This window comes from Eublepharis macularius, chromosome 15 (assembly GCF_028583425.1).
Source record: "Eublepharis macularius isolate TG4126 chromosome 15, MPM_Emac_v1.0, whole genome shotgun sequence".
NCBI classification, from domain to species: Eukaryota; Metazoa; Chordata; class Lepidosauria; order Squamata; family Eublepharidae; genus Eublepharis; species Eublepharis macularius.
This window is the reverse complement of record NC_072804.1, coordinates 32,060,874-32,080,469: the sequence shown is the minus strand read 5'-3', so window position 1 is coordinate 32,080,469 and position 19,596 is coordinate 32,060,874. Positions and strand designations below refer to the sequence as shown.

General features: G+C 45.2%; 1 protein-coding gene across 1 annotated transcript in view; it reads left to right on the top strand.

The window, feature by feature from the left end:
* TFAP2E (transcription factor AP-2 epsilon) overlaps positions 1-19,596 on the top strand; it is a 75,611-nt gene that overhangs the window by 45,474 nt on the left and 10,541 nt on the right. The window contains exon 4 of the mRNA XM_054999438.1: positions 18,240-18,468. Within this exon, the coding sequence (XP_054855413.1) occupies positions 18,240-18,468 (229 nt within the window). The remainder of the gene's footprint in view (positions 1-18,239; positions 18,469-19,596) is intronic.

Sequence of the window (19,596 nt, the reverse complement as noted above, 5' to 3'; positions counted from 1 at the left end):
GCGGTTTGATTGCAACCTTTCCAAAAAAGTACCAAACCAGGTTTGGGAAAGATCTGAGCAAAGCAGGGGGAAACACAGAAAGTAGACAATTAGGGGATGAGGTCCATGCAGAAGCAGTCATAGAGGATATGCACAAATAAAGAAGACTAATTAGGACATTTTCAGTGCAGTCCTAAGAAGAGTCACGCCAGTCTAAACCCATTGATTTCAATGGGCTTAAACAGGAATAAATCTTTTTAGGATTGCACTGTTTGCCTATTATTCCATGTCTCCAAATGATGTTATGGGTATTGTGTATGACTTGTCAGCATAATAAGGGCTTTTCATACACTGCCTGGTCAATATGCATATTCTCTACTTCATCATGCATCTGTCAATACGTGGAATTCTCTAACAGCAGTTGGAAGATTATGCACGTTGACCGGCTGATATGCAAAATGATCTGTTTCTTTTGTTTTTTTGCACATTATCAGCACTGTTTGGCAAATGCGCACCACAGGAAGTGTTGATATGCCAGTCCTCTGCTAACCTCACAGTAACTACTGCATCAGAACGGAGATTTGATTTCCATGAGACGGAGTTTGCAGGGGTTGAGTGGCTGAGGACCCTTCACCCAGCGTGTGAACTCAATTTCATGGTCATATGATACTTGCATATTCTTCTCTGTTCTTTATGTGCACTATTCCTGCTCCTCTCAGGCAGTGAGCAAAATAAAGTTAACCCCCCCCCCCACGCACACAATTTTATTTCGAACAGAAATACTCTGCAATGGGCCAAATAGCACCTCTCCCAGAGATTGGAAATGCTCCGTTTCTATTCCAGGCAACAGCAGTGTTAGGATGCAGGGAGGCTAAAGTTTCTTCTGCTCACTGCCACAGTCCAAAACACAGTAGGACCACCATGCATGAGGAACAGAAGAGCATATGCAAGTAGTGCGTGATTGTGGTAGTGTTCACTAGACTTGCCATTTGCCTGTTTCTGGCAAGCAGACCCCCGTGCTCAGCCGTCATCTCCTGCCATTGAGAAATTGAGCAGTGGGAGAAAAAATGGCCAGAGAAGGGCCTCCATAGTGATGCTAAGAACTCCCCATGTTTCTGTGGTCTTTATCATAGAGATTAGGGGAAATCCCTAGACTATCTCCCCAAATGCTGTCACATCCTCTCCAACTTCCACCCTCTCCAGGCACCGCCCTCAAAATCTCCTGGCATTTGATGAGGCACCAAGGGCAACCCTTGAGTTCACAGATTGAGTCTTGTGGAAATGGACTCTGGCCCCTGACTTAAAACCCCCAGGTTCCAACAAAGGCTTGAACTACCATTTTCACAAAGTGCTTATTCCAAAGTAATCTCATAAAGGAAAGCTGCAGTTCGTCCCTGGAAGAATGGTTAAGGACTGCAACCCAGATAGTTTTGCAACATTGTACACTGACATGGGTGGAGTGGAGGCTAGTACCTTTAGCCTGGAGCCACTTCAGCTGAGAAATTCCAAAATGGCAGATGGGAAAGGCATCTTTGCATTGTGTGTTTAGCAACTATAATACCATCATATCAGGTGTCCTGTGGATTAGCAGCTAATTCTCCACTTGGAAAAGAAATATTATTATGACAATCATTTACAAAAGATAAATCTTGGCTGAAGAGTCTCCTGGCAGTGGGAAATTGACATACGTTTGAATGAATTGACAGCAATGAGGCTGTAGCTTAGATCAGATGCGTAGCCTTCTCCAAAAGACTTCCCCCCCCTGTACATCTGCAGAGAACACAGTCAAGACTTCTTGAGGGTATTATTTGCAAAATGGATTATACTGTTTAGAAACCACAGAAAACGACCCTCCCCAGATGCCTTGCCAATATATTAACAGAGAGTCTCTCCCTCTCAGTGCTGAATAAATCAACAGAATTCTCAAGGGGAGAAAACAGACCCCATAGCAGGCATTTTGTGGTGGTGATGGTAGGCTGGGTGGTGGTGAGCCACAAGTATACCTGGGGAGGCAGAGTGAAGCCACAGAAACCGAAAGACAAGTTGTGTAATAAGCTTCAGTTCAAGCATTTTAAATGTCTTAAAACTAGGGCTCATTTTGAGGGAGAAAGTGCAGGAACACAGTTCTGGTAGTTCTCCAAAGAGGTCACATATCAGCCCCTTTTGCCATTTTGGGCCCAATTTTGGCCCTGAATGGCCAGGATCGGGTCCAAAATAGCCAGGATAGGTGAGGTCAGGAGGTGTGGCATATGCAAATCAGTTATGCCAATGACACACTTCCAGTGATGGCAAGGGGTGTGGCATATGCTAATGAGTTATGCTAATGAGTTGTGCTAATGAGTTCCTGGAGCTCTTTTTCTGCGAAATGACCCCAGCTTAAAACAATTTACATTTTACTGCAATGAAAGCCGAAGTGATCACCAATCGGCCCATAACTTTTGAGCTAATTGGATAAGATACTGGCAGGCAGGAGGTTTACTTTTTACTGTACAATTGGGTAGAACGCTGCATGCTTCTTTATATCTTCATAAGAAAAAGGCTAAATAAAGATGATGGCCTTGATCTGTATACTGACGAATCTCTAGCTGGATAGGAGTAATTTGCTAATACGTGGATTCCCAACATGACCCATTATGGTGTGTATGTAAGCCCGTTACACACACTGTGACCAGCTTTTTGAGACAGAAAGTGAATAGATAAATTTAGCATACACACACCCCAATGTCATCTACTTACTTGATATCGGGTTGGTAGTATGAAGAGTTTCTGAAGAGACTTTCTGCTGTTATGTGCATGTAGAGTTGGAATGAGTCAAAATGATCACAAACACTGCCGGCACCAGAGTCTCTGGTGCCTGTGGCAACCCCCTCCCCGCGTGTGCTATGTGCGTGCGTGCCACAGACTGCACGATGACGTCATCGCGCAGCGCAAGCCGGGGCATTAGCCGGCGGATGGCTGGGGTGGCGGGCGGAGGCTGCTCCACACTCCACACGCCGCCCCGGCAGCGGCTTGTGGCTGCTGTGCCCGGCTGGGGGCGTGTGGCGGCGGCGGCGGCAGCAGCAAGGGGCTGGCTGGCTGCAGCAGCTGCGGGCCAGCCATGCCAGCTCCGCGGCGCGCGCCTCCACTCCTGACACCCCCTCTGGCGCCTCTCCAGGGCCCTCGTGCCTGAGGCCACTGCCTACTTGGCCTCTATGGGCGCGCTGGCCCTGATCACAAAATTATGGAAGCCTTGTTGTATGTGAAGAGCAAAGGAAGTGGTAGCTTTGATAGAACTTTTATAACTGTAGTAGTAATAGTAATAATAACAATTGCACTTATATACAGCTCTCCTAGACAGACAAATATCTCACTAAGGGTGGTGTTACTATTATCTCCACAGTAGAAAAGAGCAAGAGTCCAGAAGCACCTATAAGACTAACAAAATCTGTGGTAGGATATGAGGTTTTGTGAGTCACAGCTCACTTCTTCAGATTACAATTATCCCCACAATACGGCTGAGGTGCTGGGGCTGAGAGGAGTGGCTTACCCAAGACCGCTTACTGAACTCATGGCAGAAGTGGGATTCAAACTAGCAGAGTGCTCAGTGATTTAACCACTATGCTACTGAACTGACACTAGCATACCCACCATCCACTCAAATGTTTGCAGCAGTAATCAATCACAAAAAGGTTTTGCCTCCAGATTCACTTCTCAACAAGGAACTGGACAAGGGTTTTCCTGAGAGTTTGCCTAAAGATTTTTCCGCTTACTTCTCACCATGGAGATAAACACTTGTCTATTATGTGCCTGTAAAATTGGATTGGGGCCACAAGGCTCACTAAATTATGGAAGCATTGCTGGGGAAAGGGACTGCACCTGTCTACAGATAGGTCACACAATGGGCTCCTCCACTACCATCAAAGAGCATTCCAACAATTCTGAGGAAATGTAGGTTACAGCCCATCTCTCAGATGTCTGCTTGGAGGGTCTTTGAGTATATTGAGGAACATCTGATCACGTGAGTTGCCTCCAGCCATCTGCTATGGTTATAATACAGAGACACTTCCCATGCTTTTTGAACTCTGTTATCAGGCATTCAGGATCCCAATTCAGAACAAAAGGGAGCAGGTTAAGTCATCCATCCATCCATCCATCCATCCATCCATCCATCATCCATCCACTCAACCACCAACCTACCTTTATTGTATTAGCAGAGAACCACAGCAATAGTACCAGATAAAATCAAATATCTATCAAGATAATTTTTTTTTAATCTGGACATTTTCATAGAAAAGATTAAAATACATAATAACAATTTAAAATACCTCCTAATAAAAACTCTTACAATCCAAAGGATAATGATCCAGATTAGCGCAGTTAGGTTCTCCTAAGCATATCTTTTAAATGAATGCTGGGATCTCCGCTCACATAAAACTTCCTTCATCTTGTCTGGCTTGGAGGCCCAGACCTTTATTTCACTTTGCGCTGGTGTGGGACTATGCACAATCTACAAGTAATTCCAAGTGCCGTCAAAGGACTTTGGTGGCACATGTACAAATGACGTCAAAAGAACCAGAAAGAAAGGATCACAACCTCACAGAGGCACAGCACATTAGGTGTGCTTTATATGCACGCTTCACTACACACCACACGGTCGTGGTAAAAGGTCATCATGGCAATCACACTGCCACACATGAGGCATTCATCACGATAGAATGGATTGTGCTATCCAGGGAAGAACAGTACCTTTTCATGACAAAATATTACAGAAAGTGAGTGTTGGAGGGGAAACGCTATGTATCCTCTGAGGTGCAAGCTGTGGACGGTGTCCAACACATTACAAACAGATGTGTTTTTCTGCACAAAAAGAATGGTTTTTATTTATTTATTTTTAAAATTAAAAATCACCCTCAATTATAAAATGATCAAAATATTCATCCATGCCAAATAATTTATTTCAAATGTTAGAAATTCCTCTGCCCACTGATCAAAAGAATATGTAGAAAGGTTCTGTTTTAACATTAATAAAAGAAATGGCATCACGGGGGTTAGGACTGTGTAGGAGATTTCAATGGCTTCCTTTGTACCTGGTTTCATGAGTTGGAGAGTTTATCGATCATTTCTTGATTATATGTCTGGATTTATTTTCATTTGTTTCTCTTTGCCAAACAAGGTGTACCTACTGAAAAATTAATAAACAATAACACAAAAGCTAGAGGGGAAAAGCAATATTTAACTCCTTTTTCATCCGATTTGACCTAAGAAAGAAAGGAGCCTGCGTGGTGGTTTTCACTCCTCACAAGTCCCAAGGCATCAGTTAAAACGTTTAGGCTTCTACGGTATATTAATCAGGAAGGAGTTGCAAAATTGTTATGACTGAAAAGAAAAAGGAACTGGGCTGGATTTTTATATAGTAAAAAAACCAGACAGATTAAACTTGTAAACCCCAAAAAGCAAAGAAAAAAACTCTGTCAAAAAAGTCATTGGTCATTTTCTTTCTTTAATCCAATTCCTTGGAAGAAGGGGAGAGAGAAATCAGTAAATAAATAAATAGCCAATCTGACCTCAGGGAAAATTCCTTCTCAGGGCCCCAAATAGGTTGATCTGTTAGCACCTGAGCATGAAAACAAACCTGTTTGTCCAGACTCCCCAAAGGAAAATTTTCCCAGCTCTTTTGCACAAATCTCTTCCATCTGATAACCCAGTTGTGACTGTTGGCTGGTGCCATCAAAAGAGTGCAAGAGAACCCAGCTTTTGTGTTGTGGAGGCTCTCTTCAACCTACATGGGTCTAGGGAGAGAAATCAACGGATTTTCTCTCATTTTCAAATTTATCTGAGCACTTATGCTCTGGCATATCCCTTTCAAAGAGGCCCCATGGCCCCAGGTAAAACACCAACAAAACAACGGAATAGCATCGAACACCTCAATTCCATCTTCTGCACATATCCTTGGGAATAAAACCTTTGAACAAAAGGGGACCTACTTCTGAATGTAGGATTGCAGGGTAAGCATAAAACTGGGCCTGGGCCAGAGTGTTCTATTCACCTGTAGAATATACAGCTAAAACACAAAACAGTGTCACTGGTCATGCCATGGCCACAGGGGGTGACGCAGGCATGGCATGGTTTGGTGACTGCCATCCTATGTAGGCCTTCAGGTAAAGGACACAACACAACTGGGCCAGAAATGTGTGGGTGCGAGGCGGGCAAGATTTAGACAAGTTTTCTTTGAGAGTTGCCAATCTCCAGGTGGATCTGGAGATCTTCCTGGAATTCCAGATTACAGAGATCAGTTGTTCCCTTGACAAACATGGCTGCTTTGAAGAGTGGACTCTATGCAGGCGTACCATTCCCCCGATCAGGGCAGGGGAGTCCCTGCTGCCTGTAGGCACTTCCAACAGCTGTTCAGCTGGCTGGGGGCAGGGTGTGTGTGGAGAGGAAACATCAGCAGCATCACAGTGTGCTGACATCACTTCCTGTGAGCCCAGAAGTGATGTCAGCACATTGCTGGGGGGGGGGGTTACTGGTGATGTTCTGGTATTTGGACAAAGCTCTACAGTTAAGCCAAAGAATTTTGCCCAAATACCAGAGTGTTTCCACTGACCCATGGCATTGTGCTGATGTCACTTCTGGGCTTATGTGAGTGATGTCCGTGGCATGAATTCGGATGTCTGTGCATGCGCACATGATCCTGTATGCCTTCTAGGGTTGCCAACCTCCGGGTGGTATCTGGAGATCTCCAGAATAACAACTCATCACTAGGCCACAGAGGTCAGTTCCCTTGGAGAAAATAGTTTCAACTGGGTAGCTGTGTTGGTCTGTAGTGGAGAAGCAACATTCAGGTCCAGTAGCACATTAAAGAACAACTAGATGAGCTGATTTGGAGGGCAGACACTATGGCATTCTACCCTGCTGAAGTCCCCAGGGGAACCATACAAATACCTGTACAGTACCTTCCATGGCACCATACAGATGTCCATGCATATGACGAAGAGAGTTGTGGTTCTCGAAAGCTTATGCTACAATAAAGTTGGTTAGTCTTAAAGGTGCTACTGGACTCTTTACTATTTTGCAACTACAAACTAACATGGCCAACTCCTCTGGATGTATGGCGCCTGTGAGTTTCCCTTATGTGAAGGAGAAGTACGGTTGGGAAAGCAGAGCAGAGAAAAAACTATTCCCCCCCCCCACAGCTGCTATTTCCACTTAATAAGAAACACAAGAAATCTGTTCATTAATCCCTACACAGGGTGATTTCTATTGAGGACTTTTATAGTGTAGAATCAGCATGGTTCCTTCTTGTATTATATTTCCCCCTCCCTTAGTCATCCCCCTGAAGGAAACAGGGAATCTGGGAGAGTCTGGAAGATTCCAAGCTGTCCTTTCCATTTTAAAAACAGACGCATGTGGTAAATCTGAGGGATCTCTTTGGCACAAAGGTATTGCTCAAGTTGTACACCTGAGATAAGAGAATACCCGAATTGTCCCCTCTAGGTGAAAAGAAAGCTAATGACAGAGAGCCGTTTTGAAATATAGCTGAGGGCTCTGACCTCCGCTGTGGGCATAGCCATAAATACCTCCTTGCAGGATGACTAGCAAGAGGGGAGGAGGTGAACTCTAAAACACCTTTGGATGGAAAAGAGATACCCGAGGAGGAGGAGGAAGAATCCTGTGCATGGGGAGGAAGGATGGCAGGCTTTTTAAACAGTCGCTTTGGAGTAGCCCCAGCCATGCTTGCTTGCTTTCCCCTTTCCCTCAACAGTAGGAAGTTCAAACCATCATTTGGCAGCGAGAGAGATGAGGGAGAGAGTTGGAGACTCAGGTGTTACCTACACTCACAGCGCCACACAACATATAATTAATGTATAGAATTCCTTGCCACAAGGTATAGCGGTGGTTGCTAGCTTAGACGGCTTTAAAAGGGAACATTCATGGAGGATGGGTCCCTGGGTGGCTAATAGCCATGATGCCAAAATATAACCTCCATGTTCAGAGGAAGTGTACCTTTGAATACCAGTTGTTGAGGGACAGCATAACAGAGATATTGTATCACTGGCTATGAGAAATAGGATGCTGGACTTGATGATGTAACATCGGTGTGATTTTTTTCTGATTTCTGATTTTCTGACGTCCCTGTGCTAAAATGTTAATCTTCTTTCAAAATCAGTGCAGCTTGTTGAATTTGATATTTGTTTCGAACGCCCCCCCCCCATGGCTTCCGTGCTTACCCTTTATTACAGATATGCAACTGAGACCTCATAGTGGAGTGGGAAAAAAGCCATTTGGAAGGGTGAGGTAGAGACAAATGAAGGGTGGATTACTTCTGCCTCCTCCTGACACGCATTTGCTTTGCTTGTGATGTATGAGTTAGCCACTTAGACTGACTCTGCAAAAAAATTAAAAATCTGCTTGTTTGTAAGCTAGAAGTGAGGAACAATTCCTAGGGCTGGATCCTACAGATCTATTCCACTTGTGAGCCCACAGATCCATTCCTCTAGCAGACGGCTTTCTCCCTGAGATATATGCTTTTGCTGGTGGAACACTTCATTGGCCTTTCGTTGGTGGAACAGGACCGAGCAAGTTTGGCTCTCTGACAAGTTGCACCGGAGGCATGGCTACCATTTTATTTATGGATTTTTAATTTAGGGGGGTTTGGGAAGAGAAAGATAAATAGACAGACATATGTAGGAAGGTACCCCATAACAGCTCTCAGGTGACTGAGAAGGGGTGACGGAGGTCTACAAATTGTGTGGGGTGCATAAACTGGACAGAAACTCCCCATAATACTAGAGCTGCCAAACCCAGCTTGGAAAATTCATCGGAATTGGGGGTGGTACTTGGGGACAGCAGAGTATGTGGAAAGGAGGCAAGTCAGCATTCTCCCTTTGGTGTGGTAGTTAAGAGTAGCAGGACTCTAATCTGGAGAACCGGGTTTGATTCCCCACTCCTCCTCTTGAAGCCAGCTGGGTGACCTTGGGTCAGTCACAGCTCTCTCAGAGCTCTCTCAGCCACACCCACCTCACAGGGTGGCTGTCATGAGGATAATAATAACACACTTTGTTAACCGCTCTGAATGTGGCATTAAGTTTTTCTGAAGGATGATATATATATTGAATGTTGTTATATTTTAGCTGCACTTAGATTTTCCTGATACTCGGTAGGCATGATTTTAAATAATTTCTGTTGAACTGTGGGTAACTTCTTCCTATTATATTTGATTGTGTGTGTGTGTGTGTGTGCAGTTAAACAAAATTGTAACCTGTAGTGATACAAAATATGCTGGGAGTCACCTTCTGCTTGGGCCAGCATCAGGATAGAAATATTTTAATAATAACTACTAAAAAATAAAAAGTGGATTAAAAGCAGGTTAAGGTTCAAAGTGAGTTTGGGAAGTGTTGTAAAGGAATTCAAGCGAGAGAGGCCATAGTTTTTACTTGGCTCGGGGATGTGAAAGAGTTTGAAGAGGGTGGTGAAATACAGCAGCTCCGTTTGTGCCTAGAAGGGAGGGCTTGTCCACTCCATCCCTCAGTGAGGACTGTTAGCAAATTCCTGTGCTGCAGAATCACTCTTTCCCCATATTTCATGGATGGGGGGCAGGTTTAACCCTCCTTGGGTTACCTGGTTGCCTATCATTTGCGTAAACCTGTTCAGCAACATGAATTGCTGTACAGGAAATGTTTGAGTTATGATGACACACATCGTATATATGTTAAGTTTGCCGGGTAAGGCACGGTTGCAATATTAAGGTTTAATAACTGCAGTATTAAAGAGAATCCGGGAAGGAAGGAGCACTAGGAAAATGCAAGCTGGTGCAAGCTGGACCAGCCTCAAGGCAGAATCATCGGAGGCTTCCAAGGCCCGTAAACTCTGAACAGCCAAGCCTGCTTTCCTTTGGCTTTCGAACTGAGAGTCAGTGGAATGACTCCCGATTTACCATCAAGTAAACCTTCAGCCACATGCTCCTTCCAAGTGCAATATATGCATACCAACCCACCTCGCAGGGACCTAACACTAATCTGTGTGGAGCACTAAAGTGCCAATCCTGCTACCCTGCTAAATCCCCCCCTTCTCTCCTGCCCACGCTGCTTTTAGAATTGCTAGCTCCAGGATGGGAAATTCCTAGAGACCTGGGAGTGGAGCCTGGACAGGATGGGGTTTGGGGAGGGACCTCAGCAGGGTATATTGCCATACAGTCCACCCTCCAAAGCAGCCATTTTCTCCAGGAAAACTGCCCTTTGTAGTTCGGAGATCAATTGTAATTCAGGGAGATCTCCAGGCCCCACCTGGAGGCTTGGCAACCCTGACTGGTTCTGTATGTGTGTGTGGGGGGGAGACCCACTAGCCCACCTCCTTCTCTCCTGCACATGCAGGAAGGCTATGTGTATGCCTAATGACACGCAGAACAATAACTCCTGTTTCCTAAAGCCTTGTCTACTCAGAGGGTTGGTAGACATACGAGGTGGTAGAATGGCCTGCGTGACTTCACATTTTAAAACACTTCCATGTGTTTAAAAGGAACTTCCTGCAGGTGGAAAGCTAGCACCTCAAGGAGATGGATGGACTTGGACTCCCTCCATTTGGCTAGTAGGTTTTTTTAAAAACTTGTAGAATTTTTTCCCATGGAAAACATTTGAGAAACATTTCAGTCTGTTCAGCCACCACCTTCTACTGTATGTGCATACCAAGCCTGGCTGCGAACCCAATGCAAATTCCATTTGGGAGTTCTACCAGAGCAACCCTCTTAGTCGGTTGTGCCAGATCCACAGTGACCTCTGGCACCTTGGAGGACAATATATTTCTAGGTGGCTTCAGCCTTGGGCAGGTTACAGATTAGATGGCACCTGTAGATTGGTATGGGAGGGAAAATAGTATCAGGATTACTGTTTTAAATGGGATTTGGGCCGCAAAGCTAACACATGTCTAGGAGTGTGAAATTGATACCCAGTAATTTGGTAGACGCTCTCCATGAAGGATACCCCCCCCCCCCGGGGCTTTAGTACCTTTAACATTTGTTTAGCCAGCAGAAATTCAACAGGCCAAGCCAACTCGTAGCACCTCTGTGCCAGGAAGACCATTGAAATTGCTAAACTTGTGCCTGTCCTCATGGTTAAAGAGCAGCCAAAGTCCTCACCAGTATTTTCTCAAGCCATTTCCAGTCAGGGAGAATCCGAGAATCTTTCAAAATTGCCCAGTCTTTGGATACGCAAAACCTAGGGTGTAGGGGTGGAATGTAGGAATAAAAGGGAGGTGCCTGGCACATGGTGGGATAAAGGCAGTTCCTAGTGCTACCATGTGGGGGGAGAAGGTGCGCCCATCTGTGGTCGGAGGGCCAAATGAGACATCAAGTTTTTAACTAGTGGGACTGAAAGCAGGAGCTGTGGCTCAGTATTAAGGTATGCACTTGGCATGTAGAAGGTTTCAGGTTCAATTTCCAGCACCAGGGTTGCCAGGTCTCCCAGGGGCCAAACTGGGGGTGGGGGTGGGGATCAGACCAGCAGGACCTTTCCTACTATGGATCATGCCAAGGGTGTGTGCGATTAGCTCAAAATCACCTCCAAGCTTAGAGTTTTAGAGGGCGTCTTTTAGCAAATTGGGCCTGGCAGGACCCCTAGCTTCGATGTCACACCAGAACATGAAGTCATTTTCCAGGGTGATGCAGAAGCATACATATTTTGTGAGCATTCATTCCCCCCAGGTGGCTGGGGATCCTCTGCCCCTAGTGGGGGAATGGCATTGCTGCCTGGGATCTCCAGGGAAAAATCAGGTGGTAGGTGATATGAGGGGCCATTCCTGGACAGCTGCTGTCAACACTCTTCAGTGAGTAGGCAACACTGACCTTGACGGACCAAGGGTCTGATTCAGTTTGAAGCAGCTTCAGGTGTGATTCATGATGCTCTTGAATCAAGTGCTGCAGGGCCCAGTTTGGATCAGGACTGGGGTGGGCAGGGAGGGGGAAGAAGGGGCTTCAGTGCCCTGGCCGTGCCCAGGGTTGCAAGTATATCCTGACAGACATGGATGGGGGCTGGTGGATGAAGGGAACAGAAAAGCTCTCAAGCCAAGTGGTATGACCTCACAATTCTGGTCTCTCGCCCTTTGGCTCCTTTTCTCTGGGAACCGTGAGAAGGAGGCTAAAACCTCGGATCAAACCCTGAGATCTGGTAATACTAAACTACTGTGTTTATAATACTGGTTGGTGTTTTGTCAGGGATTGAGGAAAGTGGGAATCTGTTTGCACACCCTCCTGCTAAATGGTAAAGTCAGACCCGTTCCCCACACGTCTCCTTCAATCTGAGGCGAGGGGGCCTCAGGCAACAAAACAGAACATCCAACCCCCCTGGTTGGCAAGTACTTTTGCTGGGGAGGGGCACTTACAAGAATACAGTTGCTGGTGATGAATTGGGCTGGAACCACAAGGGCCATACCTGTCTACTCAGCTCAGCCTTGATACTAAATAAACATTTCGATCTTGTGAGGACAAACACGTCTTGCTTCTAACCAAAAAAACAGTTAACATAAAACAGTGCAAACTCCTCAAAATATTTTCAGCTTAGTTGTGCCGAAACCACGCTGCTCTTTCTGAATTGGCAGAACAATTAAATTACCATTCTGATGCAAGCAGAAACTCCCACTATGGAATTGTGAAAGATTCCCAGTTTTTCCCATGATGATGGAAGAATGACAGATTTGCAGTTATGCCAATTAAATCGGCAGGATTCCATTTTTTGCCTCATCCATAAGCCCTCCCCGCACCCACACTGCCTGGACTATCTGTTTTGTCAATAAGAAACAAATAGGTTTGCAAATGGAATCAAAGTTTATTTTGACTATATGTTGAGATCAGATTCCTTATTTTAAAAGAGTTCATTATTTAAAGTGAGAGTGTTACTTGCCAATTTTTAAAATTACTTCTAAATTGCACAGGAGCACTGTGTAACATAATTATTAAAAAAAAGTAAGGATGACTTTTTTCACTGTAGCAGGAGTGTTTTTTAATTTAAAAAACTGGATGAGTGCTAGTACACTTCTGTAGATGGGAAGAATTTTCTAAAAATGTATACAATTTGCATTAAGAGGGAGAATTTTTTAATGATTTTTTAAAACATTCCTAGACAGGAGGGTTAGCACACTGCTTCGGAAGTTTTTTAAAAAAAATTAATTCAAGCATGCAGGGAAGAAGCTTTGAGAGTTGAGGGTGCTTGCTCTTAATTTCATTCTAACAGCGACTTAAAGAAGCATGAACTAATTTAGAAAGCTTAAGTGAACTTCTTTCTGAATACTCACAGATGCTGCTTGCAAAGGGTGAGCCGTTTGCAGTTCAAGACAAGCCAGGTTTGCCCATTGCTCCCTAACAATTGTGTCACTGGAAAGCATGTGCTCTGTTTATTCCTCTGGGGCGACTGGTTGGGTTTGCCTCTGTGACTGAATATGATTTCTCTAACGGGTTGACTGCCGACTATGTGAATGGACTCCATCGAAAAGCACGTGTTGATGGTGTTTGGAAAGGTTTCTTTAAAATCTTTTTAGTGTTATCCTCTCAATAAAAATATTCCATACAGCATAACGGATTATTAGACTTTTCCAGTTTCTTCATCCAATACAAAGATTAAGTTAAATCACAGTATATAATTTTTAAAAAATGACATCAACAACCTCAAGAAATTCAACTAATAAAATACTTCAAAATAGCCACAATTAATAGAACCAGCATATGCAGGCTTTTTTTTCCAGCTGGAACGTGGTGGAACGGAGTTCTGGCACCTCTTGAAAATGGTCACATGACTGGTGGCCCCGCCCCCTGATCTCCAGACAGAGGGGAGTTTAAATTGCCCTCTGTGCCACTGGCGCAGAGGGCAATCTAAACTCCCCTCTGTCTGGAGATCAGGGGGCAGGGCCACCAGTCATGTGACCATTTTCACCGAGGACGATTTAAACTTTGAAAAAACTCCCCCCTTGTTCCAGCTGACCCAAAGTGACATCATTGTGCAGTCCTGAGTTCCACCACCTCTTTTCCCAGAAAAAAAGCCCTGAGCATATGCATCGACTATGAAAATTACTATCAAACTCTACAAGATCCAACTTGTCATGGCAGCTTCAGACCCTCGTCATGAAATTGTAATGTCATTGGAATAAATGTTATGACTATTTCTGTAAACCTTCTGCTGTTCCCTGGAAGAAGATTTAAAGGATGGTAGTTTGCAGAATGATCATGAGTTTTTGGAGTTATATCCTCAAACACCCGTTTGCACACTCAAGTCATAGGAAGGTTGCAAAGACCAATATGCATGTGTGAACAGCTGGGAACTTCGCCATCTAGTGGCTGACCTGGATGTGCAGGGCATTTTTGTGACGATGAGCCAGCCCTGCTTTTAGGACTGTCTGGATAGCCCAAGTGAGCCTGATCTTGTCAGATCTCAGAAGCTAAGCAGGGTCAGCCTTGGTTTGTAATTGAATGGGAGACCAAAGAAAACCAGGATTGCGGAGGCAGGCAGTGGCAAACCACCTCTGTTAGTCTCTTGCCATGAAAACCCCACCAGGGCTCACCATAAGTCAGCTATGACTTGAGGGCACTCTCCTCCACCAGTGCTGCTGCTAATAATGTAATCAATCATGACAGAAAACAAATGGAAGTAGGCATTGTGTGCAAATGTGACTCTGCCTGAATTCATAATTTCCGAAGTATAACTATTCACTGGGGGCTCATGAATTCACAACTGACTACTTGGTGGCTGCCAATTGGTAGCACCAGTTAGTTAGAGACCTGCTGCTCACTCACTGCTCTGCACAAATTTCTAGGTTACGTAAGTTGTTTTCACAATTGGACGGCTGGGAGTCACTTGGTACTACAGTCGAAACTGCTATAATCTCTGGGCTAAGTTGTCAACGCAAATTGCAAATTGAATAAAAGGCCACATTCTGAAAGGGTTCTCTGTTCTTCACTTTATTCCTGTTGCAGAACAGCAAAGCGAGGATTGCAATCCCCAAAGCCTCTCACAGATCTGAACTGGGGACTTGGTTAAGGGTAGCAGGAACCAGGGCTTTTTTTCAGCTGGAACGCAGTGGAACGGAGTTCCGGAACCTCTTGAAAATGGTCACATGGCTGGTGGCCCCGCCCCCTGATCTCCAGACAGAGGGAAGTTTAGATTACTCCCCTCTGTTTGGAGATCAGGGGGCGGGGCCACCAGCCATGTGACCATTTTCTCGGAGGGCAACCCACTGAGTTCCACCACCTCTTTTCCCAGAAAAAAAGCCCTGGCAGGAACCACGAGACAAGAATCATCAGGGACCTGTAACTGGTCAGGGCTGGAGTCAAGCAAAGCCTGAGACCACAGACCTCATAGGCTTCCTTCAGGCACAGAAAGAAATAGGGGGGTTGGAACATCACACACACATGCACGCTGTGACTGGCTGGTACTCTGGGTTGCCTGGGTCTATAATCAGTGCCAACTCTGATGGGCAAATGTTCCCCAAAGTTCATGAAGAATTTCTCTTCTGTCCTGGTACTTAAGGCAATGCCCCGTGGCGCAGAGTCATAAGTGGCAGTACTGCAGCCCAAGCTCATGACCTGAGTTTGATCCTGGCGGAAGCCGGCTTCCAATAACCAGTTCAAGGTTAACACAGCCTTCCATACTTCCAAGGCTGGTAAAATGAGTACCTGGGGGTAAAGTGTAGATGACTGGGGAAGGCAATGGCAAACCTCCCTGTAACAAAATGTCTGCCAAGAAAACATTGTAATGCAACGTCCCCCCATGGGTCAGTAATGACTTGGTACGTGCATACCCTTTACCCTTTTTTACCCTGGCACTTAAGAAAATGCTTTAGCATTTTCCAGAAGATTGAACATAGGTCCTTCTCTGCACAAAGTTAGATCATGCTCCGCCTTCCTATTGCACACATCCAATAGGGTTGAGAAAGCACCTCCTATCACAGTACTCTGTGCTGTAAGGTAGGCCAGTAATATTATTCTTCATGTTGCAGATGGGCAGGTGAGGCTTTGAGAGAGAGAGAGAGCAACCTGCCAGAGGCTACATTGTGCATACCATCTTCCCAGCAGGATCTTCCAAGATTGTCACAACCACTACACTGCCCCGTTTTGGGTTTTTTTTGGCATAGCTACCCCCCACCCCCCATTACACATATTTATTACATAGATCCACTAAGAAAGTATGCCTAATGGCTGCATTTTGGACGATTGCATTTGGAAGGGAAACTTGTGGCCAGCAACTCTGGGCTTGTCCTACCCTTTGGCAGGATTTCACACTGAGAGAACTCCCTGTGCCTCAGAAGATTTCCATTCATCTCTTTAAGCCCTGAAAGCATTCTCCTTTTTATATAACATGTGCTGGCTTTTTATAGTGCTGCTAACAAGTTTGGAGAGCCCTGGGTTCACAATGTACTGATTGTCCGGGCCCTCTTAATGGGTTCCCTCTGCTTAGCCCTTTCTGATTGCATTGTGTGGCTTTTCTCTTCCAATTTGGACCTGCAAATTTCCTTTATATAAAACACACACACACACACACACACACAGATTCGTTGATCCAAACATTAAGCAGCATAGACCGCTGGAACGGGCTTTCTTATGAAGCAGTTGTTACTTGGCAAACCACAAAGAATGCTGAGGCTTAACTGATCTGGAGTATTACATTGGCAGCGTGCTAGGGCACCTTCGAAAACCTTCAGGGGGGTGGGGCGCTGCATCTAAACAGATCTCGGCATAAAGTGTTCACACTGGCAATAACCGGTGTGCCCAAAAAGGCATTCTTTTTACCCACAGAAAGGAAAGGAGGAAATGAACTAGCTTCTTCCCACAGATGATGCTCTGCAGATAAAAAAACTTCAACTGGATTATTCATGTGAATGCTACTCTAAAAATTGGTGGTGATTGCAAGAAAGGTTTATTCTTGGGGTCACTTCAAACGGTCACATTTCCTGTATGGAGAGCAGTTCCAAGTAGGCGATAGCATGAAACTGTTGTGTAAACTGTGGTAGGTCAGCATTGGGCACCTATGTATTTTACTGCATCAATAAGTGCTGAGGGGGAGGGATATATGGGAAATGTGTCTGCACTCAGTGAAATCCATGCGCATGCAGAATTCAACGATGACAATCTTCATGCTTGTTTCTTACACAGAGCAGAGGGTTTTGCATAATGTGTAGGGCAGAGCTGAGGACTTTGCTGCTGGAGAACTAAAAGCAATCTGAAATTGATTTAATTCTATTAGCCAGCAGCTTATCAGGACATCTGAACAGTTATTCTGGACTGATCAATGTTACTGGAATGAAGTTAAGTTGCCATTGCAGGGTAAATATAGTGCCTGAAAAACTTTTCACTCCCTTGGTTCAAGAATATAAGTTTTAAAACAGCGGGTGAAGGGGGACATTGCTTTTGATTGGGGTTACCATGAAGAGTGGAAGGGCTGCAGCCCCAGTTGATATTGAGGCCCTGCACAGATGCCATTTCTATGTTAAAATGCCGAGAACGTCTAGTCACAGATCTCAGCCCCAAGTTGTGGCATTGAGGCACTAATGATATCTTTGCTAATATAATAGGTATTACGATATGAACCCTTCCAAAATTACTTGATGATTCTACCACATCTGTAAGACCCTATTGGCACCATAAAGCCAGTGGTATTCAACCCATGGGTCATGGAGACCCACTTACTGGGTTCCAGATAAGTGTAGAGCTGCCATTCTTCTGCGGCTTCATGGAGGCTCTGCTACTCCTGCGCATGCCTAGAGAACAAGGGCCCCATGCTTTCAGTCTCTGTGTGCATGCATGCCTGAGATGAACAGTAGGATGGCAAGGCAAGGTCTGTTAGTGAAATGGTGGAGATCTCAGTTTAGCACTGGCAAGCTCAGATACATTGATTCCACCGCATTCTGTCACAGGACTGTGATGTCATGTGACTTCCTACCACATGCTCGCAGCTGAGCAAGCCCCACGTGGTTGCCTGTGGTTAAAAGGAAAGATTGAAGACCAGACTAGGGTTGCCAACTCTTGCTTGTGAAATTCCTGCAGATTTGGGGGCAGAGCCGGGGGAAGGAGGGGTTTAGGGAGGAGAGGGACTTCAATGGGGTATAATACTATACAGTCCACCCAAAGCAGCCATTTTCTCTGGGGGAACTGATGCCTGTAGTCTGAAATGCAGTTTTGGTTCTGGGATATCTCCAGGCTCCACCTAGAGGTCGACAACACTAAAGACCACTGTCTTAGAGGCTAGAAAATTAATTGTGGCATGGGCACCTCTTTATTCTTTTGATGTGTTTTGTTTTCCTTCCAGTGCCCATTCCCTCGAAAGCCAATGGCACCACCATCTCTGCTCTGACGATGAACAAGGACACCCTGATCGGAGGAGTGACCAATCCCAATGAGGTCTTCTGCTCTGTGCCAGGCCGCCTCTCCCTCCTCAGCTCCACCTCAAAGTACAAAGTGACCGTCGGCGAGGTCCAGCGGCGGCTCTCGCCCCCTGAGTGTCTCAATGCCTCCCTTCTAGGCGGAGTCCTCCGGAGGTGGGTAACATCCCCACACTCCAGTTTGGGCTCTCACTTGAGGGTGATGGTAGTATGGGATGTAGTATAGGGTCCCCTGATCTTGTTGAGCCTATGGACACTTTAGGAATTTTGAGAATGGTGAGTGGGCACAACCACAAAATGGCTGCCGTGGGGGCAGGGGCCAGTGAGAACATGGCTGTCATGAGGCACACGGGCCCATCACAAAATGGCTGCCACAGGGGCTTGGCCCAATCATTGAACATTGGAAAGCTCACAAAAATGTTAGGAGGTTAGGAGAATGGAGGTAGCTGTTTCCAGACACAAAGGCAAGGCCTCCTGTTCCAATGCAGTGGAGGAAAGACAGAATTGGGGTTTCGCTTTAAGAAGAAAGAATTGGGCCTCAGGAAACATGTTGACAAGCATCAAGTGCCCATGGGCACCACAGTGGTGATCGTTCATCTGAGATAAGACAATGGAACTGTGTAAAAAACCCAAATGCAACAGTAGCAACAGTCTTTATTTAATAGGAGCAGCTAAAAGGGCACAAAAGAGTGAGCAAACTTTTGTGTTCCACAAAACTCTTCTTCAGGCTGGATGTTAAAGGGTGGAATTAAGAAGCAGTAGTTCTGTTTCATGTTACAGGAAATGCATGTAGCATCTGTATAAAGTGTATACTTGGAGTTCTCGGGTATGCACATTAAGTAATTCTCTTGTTACATTAAAGACATACAGCTCAAGGTGAGATTTAAATCCCACAATTATCCAAGAAATGACTGGTCTCTAGTTTTATTTGTAAAGTGAATGTGTGTTGGCTCTTTTTTTTTTTTTTTACAAACACATGAATGCATATACATGCAGGATGTATGTGTGTTCACTGTAATATGAACAAGACTTGAGGGGGACAGTTGTAGGAAGAAGCAAGTGTTGTTGGCCTTGATGGAAAAGCCTAAGTCTTAAGCATAAAGTGGAGAGATGGGATGCAGACTTCATGAAGTTAAGTCATGCAGAGGTGCAAAGAGGTTACATTGTGCCAAAGGATGCAACTAGGATGAAGGTGCAATGCCTGCACTCCCTTTGAACATATGAAAGCTAGCAGTGATTCAGATCTGTCTCCTCCAGCACTAATAGGACATGCATAGCAAAACT